At 33.8% G+C, this 13392-nt stretch overlaps 2 protein-coding genes across 7 annotated transcripts; both read right to left on the bottom strand.

Moving 5' to 3' along the window:
- Window positions 1-1705: 1705 nt before the first annotated feature.
- Window positions 1706-4105, bottom strand: LOC123200428 (U-box domain-containing protein 9-like). Of its 2 annotated transcripts, XM_044615617.1 has the most exons (3): window positions 3623-3758; window positions 3042-3192; window positions 1706-2945 (listed from the first exon to the last, which is right to left on the bottom strand). In XM_044615617.1, exons 2-3 carry the CDS (start codon window positions 3132-3134, stop codon window positions 1857-1859), a joined length of 1182 nt encoding a protein of 393 aa, XP_044471552.1. In that variant the 5' UTR covers window positions 3135-3192; window positions 3623-3758; the 3' UTR covers window positions 1706-1856. The 2 variants fall into 2 exon arrangements, with proteins under 2 accessions (XP_044471552.1, XP_044471542.1); XM_044615607.1 differs by lacking the exon at window positions 3042-3192 and having other exon boundaries at window positions 3623-4105.
- A 2537-nt stretch (window positions 4106-6642) lies between these two features.
- On the bottom strand, window positions 6643-13307 carry LOC123209163 (U11/U12 small nuclear ribonucleoprotein 48 kDa protein). Of its 5 annotated transcripts, none has more exons than XM_044626973.1 (6): window positions 11945-13307; window positions 11083-11197; window positions 10330-10437; window positions 8495-9480; window positions 7044-8382; window positions 6643-6879 (listed from the first exon to the last, which is right to left on the bottom strand). In XM_044626973.1, exons 1-4 carry the CDS (start codon window positions 13231-13233, stop codon window positions 8578-8580), a joined length of 2415 nt encoding a protein of 804 aa, XP_044482908.1. In that variant the 5' UTR covers window positions 13234-13307; the 3' UTR covers window positions 6643-6879; window positions 7044-8382; window positions 8495-8577. The 5 variants fall into 5 exon arrangements, with proteins under 5 accessions (XP_044482908.1, XP_044482910.1, XP_044482909.1 ...); XM_044626975.1 differs by having other exon boundaries at window positions 7044-8379; XM_044626974.1 differs by lacking the exon at window positions 7044-8382.
- Window positions 13308-13392: the final 85 nt, after the last annotated feature.

Below are 13392 nucleotides of genomic sequence, written 5' to 3'. Positions count from 1 at the left end.
TTATGCTTTTTCTAAAGAATTAAATCACTTCCCCTCCTTTATATAAGGACCACTTAACCGAAAGCTAACACAAAAACATTGCTTTGATAATTTCACATAAATGCATGCTTGATTGAAATTGACTTCATTTTTTGGATCTATCCACCTCCCTTTGAATTCCCAAAATGATAATATCGTCCATATGTTGGAAAAGATGCTTGTCTATTGTCACATATCACATTACTAACTATGAGTTTGAGATTCAATTTTTTAAGCTTGACTAGGTGAATATATTTCAGGAGAAATTGGATAAATTGAATCCACAATTCTGAAGAAGGGTTAGGAAAATCTGTTCAGAAATTGGATGATTGTGATACAAAATCTGCCAAGAATATTTAACAGGGTGATAAGTGAAGCAAGCAATGCTGCCTATAAGAATATATAATTCTGGGGAGCTGTCAAAGTGGGCTACGGACAAATGACGCTGCTAAAATCAGCCATAATTAGTGGGGAGTTGAAAGAGAACAAAGAATTCTGAAGAATGGTAGAAATATTACTGTCAAAAGTCACATTTAGACCAGCCTATCATTAGGCAGGATGGTTAGCTCATTTCAAGATCTGCTTTAAAAAATCAAAAGAAGATTCATGATTTAAAAAAAAAAAAAAGCCTCATCCACTGGTTAAGGATCTATTGGTGCAAATTTAACACATTGTTTGATTTGAAAATTCTTATTTCTAATAGTGAGGATGAACAATTGTCCTTGAAAGAAGCAAAGTGATGGAAAAACCAGTCAGCGCATCAAGTTTTTTATACAGGATTTCAACATCAGCTGTTTCTAACTATACCCATTTTCTTAATATTTTCTTCTAGCCATGGCCAACTGTTGAGTGCCCACCAAAAATGTCGGTAGCATAAACATATACTAAAATTATTCAACTTGTTAAACGTTTGTATTGAATAGAGCTTTAGTATAATGGTGCCGACACTCTTAAAAGTTGGTGACAGTAACAATGGAGACCCTAGTAAATATCGCAAGGCAACAATGTTAAATATCGCAATTCTGATTAGATAATCCCATATAATTAATTAAATATTCAAGGCCAGCACAAAATATGAGAATTCATAGGTTCAGAAATAAGGTAGAAACTTTCGATGGCAATTTGGGCCTAACTTTAGGGGCCCCGACCCTAACGGGAAGGGGTTTCCCCAATAGAAACGGGGAAGGGAATGGGGACGGGATGAAAAAAACCCCCACAATCGGGGACGAGTCGGGGATGGGGATACATGTGTCCTCTCCCCGCCCCTATCCCTGTCCTTTTATATTAATATATTTATTTAAAATACTAATATATTTTTATAGTTTTAAATTATTTATGTTTTTTAAATTTATTTAGGTTTTTGTTGTGAATATTAAAGGAATTAATATATTATATTTAAGATATTTGAAATAGTAGATTAATTTTAATTTACCTTAATTTTGTTATTTAATATATTTATATTGTATTTACAAGGTAAAAAGAATGTTTTTTTTTTTGCGGGTACGGGGAGGAGATTTTTCTTTGCGGAGAGGGGACAAGAAATCATTTTCATCCCCGTAGCGGGGACGGGTCGGGGACGGGGATTGATATCCCCTACGGGGACGGGGACGGGGACGGGGATGGGGATTGAATTCATGAATATTGAAGCTGAATATACAATATCCTTTGCAGATCTATAAGCATGAGATTGACCAAAACTTGCCTTGAGTATAGGAACGGTGTACAAATATGTTTTAACTTATTACAGAAATCAGCTCAAATAAATGTGTATATTGGGGAACAAGAGTATTTACAGGATGGAATGTTGGGATTTTTTCTGAATTAAGGGGTTTATTTCATCAAGCTGTATGTGCAATTAAAGCAACTCTATTCAACCTCTCAAGAATGGCACTGGCCTTCCTCTTGGCCCTTGAAGTCCCATCTTGTGCAAGCCTAGAAAGCGTATGATTGGCATTTTCCTCCATCCCAATCTCCCTCAGTTTACTCTGATCATTAAAACAGATACTATGCAAAATAGCAACACAATTTTCTTTGCTGCGCTCAGAGGTGCTCTCCCTTATGATGCTTAGCAAGCAAGGAACTGCACCAAGTTCAACCATTTCCTTGATTGCTATTTGATGACTCGAAAGCATTGAAAGAATGGCCAACAACTCATCTACAAGTGTATAGTTTATGATCTTTCCCATAATCACCCTGACTGCCCCTGCATAAACGGCCCTCCTTTTATTCTCGAGGAGAATACAAAGATTGAATATTGCAGAAGCAACATCTTTCATGGCTAATGGATGCCCTTCCTCTAGAAGATCAATTAAGGGTTTGAGAGCCCCTGATTCCCCAATAATGAGCTTGTTAGAATCTAGGGCCGATAACGTGAATAGTGCTGCAGCAGCATTTCTTCTAGTTTCAATGGTTCCACTTTTCAGGGAATCAATAAGCAGAGGTATGACCAATGGATCCTCAGCAATTAGTCTCTTATTATTGTCATGAATTGAGAGGTTGAGTACAGTTGTGATCAAATCCTCTTGGAGATCAGGGTCAGGATCAGTATCATCAGCTCTGCCAGGTGAAAGTGGATATAGCAACTGGGGAATGGCCTCAGTTGACTCACCGAAAAGGGCTCGGAATGATGGCATCCTCTTTGTTAGCAACCGAAGCTCTTTCGCTGCTTCTTTCTGCTCGGAAATAGAAGATGACATCTTCTCAAGCAGTGAATTTAAATAGCTTCGGTCAACATTAGTAACAAAATCCTCATCATTATATTGAATGGCTTTTGGCAGCTCAGTGCCATGGTCCTTGCACCATTGTGAAATCATTTCATGGACCAAGTGATTGGGAGTGAGGACTGTGTGGGGGAGAACTTGATGGGTTTGGGGGCATCTTCTGTTGCCCTCATTTAGCCACTTCTGGATGCAAGGGCGATCAAAAGTCTGCAAATCCAACACAGATTTAGAACCAAAACAAATAATACTGTGGTTTATCAAATAATTTATATTATGAAAATGAAAAATTCACAGAAACCCCACAAGAAGCAGAGAAAATGAAACTTTTCTAGAGACGTCTGCACTCCAGCTGAAGATCACAGCAGAATTTGTGCAATGAAACCAAAAGATTACCATACATTACAGAGCTTAAACTTTCTGGTTAGACGATGTAATAAGGCCTTGGAACTCCCACCTAACATTCAGATTTCTACATCAAAGTTTGGCAATCTGCCAACAATTTATTAATTAAAATATATAGAAAGGGAAATCCAGAAAAAAATCTCAGCAGTCACACTAAAGAAACTTTCCGAATTTCTCAAAGTAGAAATTGCACAAGATTACAGTGCCCCAATGCCTAGAAAGTTGAGGCACCTAACACAGCAAAAAGGTTTCAAATTCAGTACAAAACAGTTCTTCAAAATCCAAACCCCATATAACAAAATTCCAAAGAAGAATAATATCTCAAAAGGATTGAACACTTAGCAATCCTATCACCACTACCCTACACAAATTTCAACCAACCAACTTAAAAATAAAAAAATAAATCTGATATGAACCCCTTACGTATGTACACAAACATACCCAGATACTAACAACTAAAATTAAGAAAAGCAATAACCAACCTGGCCATTAGCCAATACAACAGGATCAACCATAATCTCCCCAGAAATAGGACACCTGAAAACCTCAGGAACATTCAAACAGTCAACATTAAAAGAATGAGATTTCTTCAACTTAAACTCTTTTAGACAAGACAAGACCCTCAAGGCCTCATCAGTGACTTGCATGCTGTAATCATCTTCATCAAGAATGGTTTTTACAAGCCTCTGTAACTCCTTTTTCAACTCAAAAACCTTCCTGCTACCATGATCAGTCTCTTGAGCTTCTGGGTTGGCCATAAAGACCAGTCTCAGAAGCAAAACTTATATAAAAAGATAGAAACTTTGAACCGCAAATAAACCAAAAAACTTTTTTTAAAACTGGGTATGTAACTCATAACAAGTTAGCCATAGAATCTTCTTCTTCGGTTGAGAAGCAGAGACCGGGTGTGGCTTGCCTTCGTTATTTTTACACTAGCGAACTCTGTTGGCCCTCTGCCGCAGGAGGCTGTCTATTGAAAAATTAGTGCTGAGTAATGATACGGTCACAGGGGAGGATGTTGAGTTAGTCACAGTCAAATATGATCGGTCAATTATTTGGGTACGTGCGTGTCTTTTTCAGCCTAAATGAAAATTTTGTTGACCAATCATGTATTGCCAATTTGCCACGCAAGTAATTGGAAATAGAAAGGTTAAGGACCTCAAAAATATTACCAAATTAAAAGATTTTAACATGATTTTTTGAATGTTACTTATGGTAATTTAATCTGCCCATTTTAACTAGTGGATTTTGTTTAAATTAAAGATAATAGTTTATTAAAGTAAATTTAAGTTGAAACCAATTTGATAATATTATTGAAATTATGTTGAATTAACTTTAATTATACAAAAGTAAATATATTTTTAATTTTATCTGTTTTTATCATATCAATAATTAATATGATATTAATACATTAATAATCCTAACAGTTTTATGGTAATTTATTTATATATTTATAATAAAACATAATTTTTTATATATATATATATATATCTAATTTTGAATATTTAATTAATTATTCACATCATTATATATTTAAATAATTTTAATTAAAGATAATATAATATTTAATTATATGATAACATGTTATCTATGAATTCAATTGGGTGATGCACATAGCTTTTATAAAATCAAAACTTAAACTACAATAATTTTGTTTGATGATAAGCTAATATAAAATGAGAGAGAAATTCCTTGTTTATGAATTTTCACATGTAAAATTGGGTAAAGTTAAGAATAGTAATACTTTTTACATTCAAAATGTGCAAAAAAAGGCAATGCCTTGGATTCTTATCTCCTTCATAATATATAGTTGATACTATATATTTAAATATTCATAAAATCCATTTGTTATTATTGGATGTAATTTTGACAAATTATTATTCAAATGTTGTTAACATGCAAAATATGGATATAGTTTTGGAGATGACATTTAATTGGCAATTAAAATTCTATGAAAATTGACCTTCCTTCAAATAACCTTATCACAATTGTACAATCTTTCATTGTAAGATTGAGTTATTTTTATCATTAATATAATTAATTCTTTGAAATGGGTTTGATTATTTTTCAAAGTTTATGAAAATAATATCCATATTAAAATAAATTTGACATAAATCAAGATCAAATAATTATTTTCAATCAATGTAATGTTGAAGCTAAGAAAAAAAGTGTGAGGTTGATTGAGATGTTAATCCACTTCTATTTTTTTTTAAAAAGTTTTAAATGGGGATAATGTCACTTAGCCTTATGGAATGACTTTGTAAAGAAGCTAGAGTAAATATTTTCTAACTTTACTTAGCTAAATAACTAAGGTTCTTCATTATCCCTATACAAGAATTACTTTGTTCTTTTTTAAAGAAAATATTCGAATGCTTTATAATAGTATTTATTTTTATATTTTGCATAGTCATATAAGTATAAAGCTTGATCTGAATCAAAATGAGGACTTGAATTTTACTTAAAAAATTTGTTAAACCTCATAACTTGATGTAAATATAATATTATAACCTTTTAAGAGTTTATCAATATTATACTTAACCAAAATTACTAATTCAAATAGCAATAAATTTGATAAATGAATCAAGATATGAGTAACTCTTCAACGGTCTGACTCATTTATAACCCCACTTTTGTGTTGAGTCTTATTTGATTGAAACATTTTAGAACAATAATGATATATACCCAGTTATTAATACCTAATTAGATGCCTAAATAATGTATTATGATGTGATTATATTTTACTTTATTCTTATTTTAAAATCACCTACTCATATTATAACATATTATTTAAATACTCAATTAAATAATCAAAATTAGATATACATAATTCTTATTAATTTTAGAAAGTAATAAAACACCCTTGGCCATTATTAAAACACTCATTCAATATTTTAAATATTTTCTAAGAATTTGATGAATTTTATAAGCCCTTTTTTGACAATATTGGACAAGTGTTTTAATTGTTTCTTGAAAAACAAACAAATAAATATAAGTTATCACAGCTATGTTTTGGTGCTTCAGGACAAAAATAAAACCTTTTCAATGCCTCATTTGATTTGTTGGTAAAGAGCAGAGTGTGACATCACTTACCTGTCCTCTTCTCTAACTACAAAAGCAAACTAGTCTTACTCAAAACACATTACTAATTTTTAATGTGTAGTTTGGAAACTCTTTAATATCTTTTCCAAACCAATCAAAACATTGCCACCAAAAAAACATTTTTCAATGTCAACTTTCCAGATCCTGATACCAAGAACTTTCCATTCAGACCCTTCATGTTTTGAGCAGAGACTGTTATCTTCCTAATCCTCCCTCTATGAAAAAAAGCATAGGAGTAGAGAGTGATGAGATTCTGTTACTGCTGATACCAGCCATTGAAATTGGCCTTCTTGTTTTTCTTTTCATTTTATTTTTGACTACCAATCCAACAATTAAATCATCCTGATTATATGATTGGATCACTAACAATGGTCCCCAAGTTTTGATATATAAATTCTACATCTGAAGAATGGCAAAAATACTAATATATAAAATTGTGCAACAAATATCTTACTTACCCTGATGCTTACAAACCTGATGGTACCTCATCAGAACAATTACAACAATTTATCTCTCTCGAAGGGAAATTTGCCCGATGATTCTTAAATCTACTTCACTCTCTCCCTTTGCATTCCCAAATCCTTTACAAGAATGAAAATCTTCTCCAGCAAACGCAGTGGTCATGTCTTGTGATTGTAATCTACAAGCAGCAACATAACCAATTAATGACTGGCACATTATTGACCATGAGGTTCTATGCTTGTGAATTGGATGATAAAAACAATTATAACAAGAGAAAAAAAAAAGTACTAGAACACTATGAAGAAATAATTATAATGGTGCTCTGGAGCACCACAAGCACACCTGCAAATCTTTGGACTTGTGGTGTACACTTAGGCATCACATGCCACTTTTAACTTCATATCTGATGACTTTGCAGCCCAGCCATCCTCCCGTGAGGATTTTGTATGTGATTTGATTATGCACAAGTAATAGTAGCTAAATTACAGATTACTTGTGAAATTACCTAAGAAAAGTACTACTATAGCAACACTAACCCATCTGGCAACTGTTGTTTTCAAACTGGATCAAGCAATGCATATGCATAGCATGTAATTTGTTCAGTTTGAAAATGTAGGTAGACAAGCAATCAATGCTATAAATGCAACTTTTTTTTTTTTTTTTTTTGGCTGAGTATATAAATGCAACTTGCATATGCATTGGGCCAACCGTAGGTAGACAAGCAATCAATCATATTAATGCAAAATGAAAATGCATTCAGCCAATTGTAGGTAGACAAACAATCAATCATATTAATGCAAAATGAAATTGCATTCAACCAATTGTCGGAAGACAAGCAATCAATCATATCAATGCAATTTGTAAATGCATTTGGCCAACTAAGGTATAAAGGAAGTTGCAACAATGGCCCAGGATCAAATCACGTCTCAATCAATTATTTTTTTTGAAAATATTAGTTACAGAAACAGTGTCAACAATTTGCTGCAGGTGGAAAAATCAACATGCAAACACTACACAGTTCTCAGCTGCACCAATTATTTAGTTTCCAATCAGTCCCTGACTGTCAAAAGAAAGCTTTATCTATATTAAAAGCATGGGACAAAATGACTTTTTCCATTCTCTAAAAAGCTATTTATTTCCAAAAATAGACAATTTAATGATACATGGCCTAAATGAGTTCTTTGAAAAAGAAATTGAATGATCAAATGCATCATAGAATCAATTGATTATCCCAGTCCAAATATAAAGAGGACAGAAACAGAGGCTGATCAATAAGGACAAGGTGGGAACCTTTTCATGAGAAATGGCTTGAGGTCACAAAATTTTCCAATTCACATAGCATGAGATACCATCATGAAGTTTAAAACTGCTATTGTGATCATTAACAACAACTTATATGCCTTTATATCTATATTCATAAAAGAAATCACTAAAAGAAAAAAAGAACTATTAATTTTTCTCCTTGTTTTCCAACTAATGCCTGAACACAAAGTCCCCCATCTGAATGATGAAATGCAGATTACAAGGGTTACAAGAAAGTGCTATGTTTATGAACAAATGAAAAAGAGGGGGAAAAAAAAAAAGAACCACCCAGATAATGAGAAGCTGAGCAACAGACAATATAAACATAATCAAGGATACAAAGGAGGATACAGGTGCAGAAAAAAAGTGCTGAAGCCTGCTGCAAAGTTGTGGGAATAAACCACGTCACAAACAAAGTCCCATACTTATTTCATTAACTCTTTAATTTAATCATATTTAATATATACACAAGTATAACTTGAATGACTTACCCCCATCATTGAAATAGAGCAGGATCATCAAGTTAAGAAGGATAATTGCCTTTTTCCCATCAGCTGCTAGTGCATACATGGAATTATTCTGGTATGACATGGCTAGTGCCATTGAAGACATAATTTTTGTTCACATCATGAGATTCTGAAGGATCATATCGATCTGCAAATGCATTTTGTACCACAGATTCTGCATTATCATAGACTTTTATTTTTCTTCGATGAGAAGTTGATGAATGAGATGATCTGCAATTATGATAATTGGACCTGCTAGAAGATGTTTTGATCTCATGATGCTTGGCTCTAGTCAACTCCATATCTTCTCGCTCTCTTCTATGAGTTTTCTCTTGTGACCAGTCATCACTTCTGTGCTTCTTCATGCTACTAGAATAATAATCTTCACCATGCTTTTCACGGTTTGAGTGACGCTCCTGTTTCAATAGCTCATGATCTCTAGGCAATCCATTCTCAAATATAGTAGATTTGCCATCACGGTCACAATAAGATTGCTTCCGGAGATTATTGGGGCTATCTCTCATTGTTCCAACTGAACTACTATCACCTTTTCTACGTCCATCAACAAAGGCAGTAAGATTATCTTCTTGCTCTCTTCGATGATTATTCCTCTCACATGACAAGTCATCAATTTTGTGCCTTTCCATGCTTCTAGAATGATCCTCTGCACCATAATTTTCATGGTGTTCATGATGGCCTCGTCTTGATAGCTCCTGATCTCTAGTCAAAACATCCTCATACATTGTAGATTTGATATCAAGATCATAACGTGATTGTTTCCTGTAATAGTTTGGGCTACCTCTGTTTGCTTCAAATAAATTGCTATTATTTTCCCCAGAATTCATGTTTAGATCCTGTGCAAGGGGTCTTGATGAAGGCATACCACCCTCTTCATCTCTTTTCACAAAACAACCAATTCCTCCTGCTTGCTTGATTTCATCCATGTATTCTTCAATTATATCCCTCATAACCTGTGAAACAATGTACATAAATTGATTAAGGAAACTATCATTAAACTTTAAATTTCGAATTGATGCAATGTAACAAAAAAGGACATTCTTACTATGGGAGAAAAAAATAAGTCATCAGATACAAGCATGTTATAACTTTATAATTATTTTTTTTATAAGAATACATGAATATATAATTAAAAATAAAGATATGTTCTGTCATTCAGCTTTCTCTCAGCGAAACTATCAACCGTGTACTTGAATTCAAGAATGTGGAGGCTAGTGTTTGAACCTTGACATCTATAATGCATCATGTGTTATCTTTCTCATCAGCATGGCTAAACTTCTAAACTAAGAATATATACAGATCAAGTAATCTCAAGAAAAATAATTGCATTTAAATCAATGTTATAAAACCAGGTAAGGGAAAAAAATTGTATTTTTCATCAGAAAAATCCAGTCAAGGAATCCAAATGACAACAAGTAGTACCGATTGGCCTATAACAGACAAGCTTGCTCAGACCCAACTACATGTTAGAGAAGAAATGAATTTTTATAATACAATGTTAAGATGGTTGAGCATAACTTTTACAAAATAATAAGATAATAAGCAAAATCAAGCATATCTAAAGAATGATAGCAATGCTTGCTTATGCTTACATAGCCAAACTCCAACAAAAAATGTTTAACATTTTATCAATTGAAAAATTATAGTTTAACCCACTTGAGAAAATGAAGTACCTCCATTAAAAAGTTAAACACATGCATTTGACAAGCTAGGATGCCATCAATTAAGTAGGATGTAAAACATTAGATAACACAGAATGTCATTGTTAGAAAGAATCTAATATGTCACAACCAGATTCTTACCTGTAATGTTGTTCGTTTCAACTTTTTCCCACGATATGACATTCTTCGGCGTTTGTAATCCCTTTCTTCAGCCAATAATTCCTCTTTTGTCTTATTCTTACTTGATTCCTTATTTGAACAAACAAAGATTTATGAATAACAATTTGTTAAAACCACCTTTAATTAAAAAAAAGTGTCAAGACAGAGGATATCAGATAACATAATGGTAATCAGCTGTCATGTTTCCTGAAGAGCCTAATTTCAGGTTGTTACAAGAATTTACTAAAACAGTTTGCAGTGACGAGATTAATGTGATCAGCCACAACAATTAACTGACTCCTTGTGTCATGTCATGCAAAAGGTAGAATTCTAATGTAGTTGCCAACAGTGATGACATAAGTGCATGTAAAAGAAAACTGATTCCTACACTCATTCAAGATGTGTATAATGTTAATCTTTTCTGGTTGAGAGAGTTCAGGCTTATCCTGTATCTAGAATTAGGTTAACATGGTCATCTGGAGAAACAAGCTCCACATGGGGAAATAAAAATTTAGTGCACCTGTTGGGACATTATATGTATGATGTACCAGTATGACCAAATAAATTTTCAAATACCTGAATTGTACTTAGGTTAAGAGCCAGGTCAATATCTGCATGACTAACGACATCATCTAAAGACAACAACTAGTATCCAGTTCCCTTAATCATGTTTTAAACTGTAAAATAAAACATACGCAACTCATAATACATTAAATATATAAGAAAGCTAAATACCTGGTTAGATGGTGGTTTCTTTGGAAGTCCATCATGCTCAATAATAGGTTTATAATAAGGACGTTTTTTCCTCTCCTCATCAGCTCTATTAGACACATAAGCATGCTCAACCATTCTACAGATAAAGGAAAACACAATCAGCATCAAATATTTGGATTCAAGATACACATACTTCTGATGATGATTCTATCACAACAAATTAAAGAAGATACAGAGAAGCCTTGAAGTGAATGTCAATTTAACAAGAACCATATAAGTAGGGCCACAAAACAATAAAAATTCATGAAGACATACATGAGAAATAAGATGAAACAACCCAACTCACTATCAATATATTGTTCACTTTAGACACATAGTTCATCGGGGTTTTATTTTTGGGATTTGCAACCCAAAAAGCGTCTTGATAGTTTAACATCCACACATCTCCATTGGAATCAACAATGATACCATTTGTAACAATCTGAGCCACTACCAAAATATTATTTGCGTTGGGATGCATAGTCAAAATGTAATAGCTAACATCAATTGGGAATGAAAGGTAAAGGCTAGTTAAATCGCTTCTGAGTTCATATGCTGTTAAGACATATTTTAAGTTGCAAAGTCTAAAAGAAAAATCATGATGGACAGTGTGTCCAAAGCAAACAATATCATGGTTGAGGGCTGATTGTTACATAAAATAAACAACTATTTATACCTTCACAACAACATAACAATTTGAAAGACATTCAGTAAGCTGTTCAATTTATCACATCCTTAATAAAATGAAGCATACCAGCGCAAAAAGGAACCACAAGCAGGAACATTGAAAATAATAATTAGAAGGAAGGAGAGAAGAAAGAAATAAATGATGACAGTAACAAACCGCTGATAACTTGTAAGTGGTTGCGAATTCCTTAATTCCCTCATATTTTCTTCAAGCAATGATCGCTCATGCAGTGCTGCAACAGCTGCTGCAACTTGGGACACAAAAACCACCTTACTGTTGACAGAGTCATGAATCATTTCTCTTGCTTCACTCTCTGCAATCATTTCAACGGGCTTTTCAACTTTTACATCCCTAATGTCACTCTGGAAAGCATGTGAACTCCGATCTCCATCTTTTAAATCTGAAGTCACAGTCAAAGTTTGGTCTAATGGAAAAAACAACCACTGTGATGCACTTTCTAATAGGCATTGCTTAAAAATACTAATCGCGTATAATTTTGCATTCGCTTTCCCATATAAAATAGAAAGCTGAGAAGCTAACCATGCCAATGCTTTAGACAAAACAGGACACTTAAAACTCATACTCTTTAAATTCCCCTCAAATTCTTGGCCCTTGAACAATTCCACAATGCCTGAAACTTCCCTGAAAACAGCTTTCAAACACAACCTGACAAGTATAAATATATGATCCCTCAAATGAACATCAATGACAATACCATATTGTGGTGAATTTACAATTACCCATTTGCTCAAATTACTCTCCTTCACCCTTTTCAACCCCAAAATGGCAGAAAAAACATTAAAAGAGCACATATTTAAATACTCATATTCGGTCCAACCCTCAAGTTCTCTCCTAATAAACCACAAATCAGAACCTAATATCCTAAAACTCACTTCATCAAAAACGTCAGTCTTTTTCTCAACTTCTTTATCACTATAACAAACAACATTAGCACATTCTATAGATAAAAAACCAGGCAAAGTAAAAGTCTTCTTACTATTACTTGAAACAATATCTGATATACAAACAGGACCTGGACAATCTTTATAAAAGAAGCCAGAAAACCCAGAGTCAGCAATGTAATCATCCAAAGAAAAGCAGAGCTCCTGGTTTAAATCTTGAATGATGAAATGGGGGTTTTGCTCGGGTAATATTGAAGAAGTGAGGAGGGTGTTTTGGTAATTCGGAGTGTCAATTGGGAGAGGAGATGGGCATCGGAGAGTGTGGTGGAAGAGGGATTCAGGGGGCATGAGATGGCGGGGGTTATAAGGGCAAGGGAGAAAGTGCTCATTTTGGGTCTTCGGAGTTTTGGAATTCTGAAGGGTTTGCTGAGAAAGAGAGATGAGGGTTTTGAGAGAGGAGAGTGTCGCTGAGAGATCACATGGGTTTGGAATTGGGGCTAAATGAGGGCTGGGGTCTAGTGGAGGTGTCGAAGAAGAGTTCATAGTTTTCAGTATTTCAGGCTCTAGAGAGAGAGTAGCTCTGCACCTGCGGTTGAAGGTGGAAGTGTAAGGGGAGACGGGAAGAAAATATCTTTATGGGATAGTCCGAATTAGCTGCTAACCCCAAAGTATCATGAAATCCATTGGAACCCCTTATTTTCA

This window comes from Mangifera indica, chromosome 2 (assembly GCF_011075055.1).
Source record: "Mangifera indica cultivar Alphonso chromosome 2, CATAS_Mindica_2.1, whole genome shotgun sequence".
Classification (NCBI taxonomy): Eukaryota; Viridiplantae; Streptophyta; class Magnoliopsida; order Sapindales; family Anacardiaceae; genus Mangifera; species Mangifera indica.
Note: the sequence above shows the minus strand (reverse complement) of the source record. Positions and strands in the feature narration are given on the sequence as shown.

Excerpts from the sequence above, each read along its gene's own strand:
- LOC123200428 (XM_044615607.1), bottom strand. The coding sequence starts at position 3,898 with ATGGCCAACCCAGAAGCTCAAGAGACTGATCATGGTAGCAGGAAGGTT. Across the intron at positions 2,946-3,622 it reads TTGTATTGGCTAATGGCCAG|ACTTTTGATCGCCCTTGCAT; the intron begins GTTGGTTATTGC and ends TTGGATTTGCAG.
- LOC123209163 (XM_044626973.1), bottom strand. The coding sequence starts at position 13,233 with ATGAACTCTTCTTCGACACCTCCACTAGACCCCAGCCCTCATTTAGCC. Across the intron at positions 11,198-11,944 it reads CCACTTACAAGTTATCAGCG|AATGGTTGAGCATGCTTATG; the intron begins GTTTGTTACTGT and ends CTTTATCTGTAG. Across the intron at positions 10,438-11,082 it reads AGAAACCACCATCTAACCAG|GAATCAAGTAAGAATAAGAC; the intron begins GTATTTAGCTTT and ends TGTTCAAATAAG.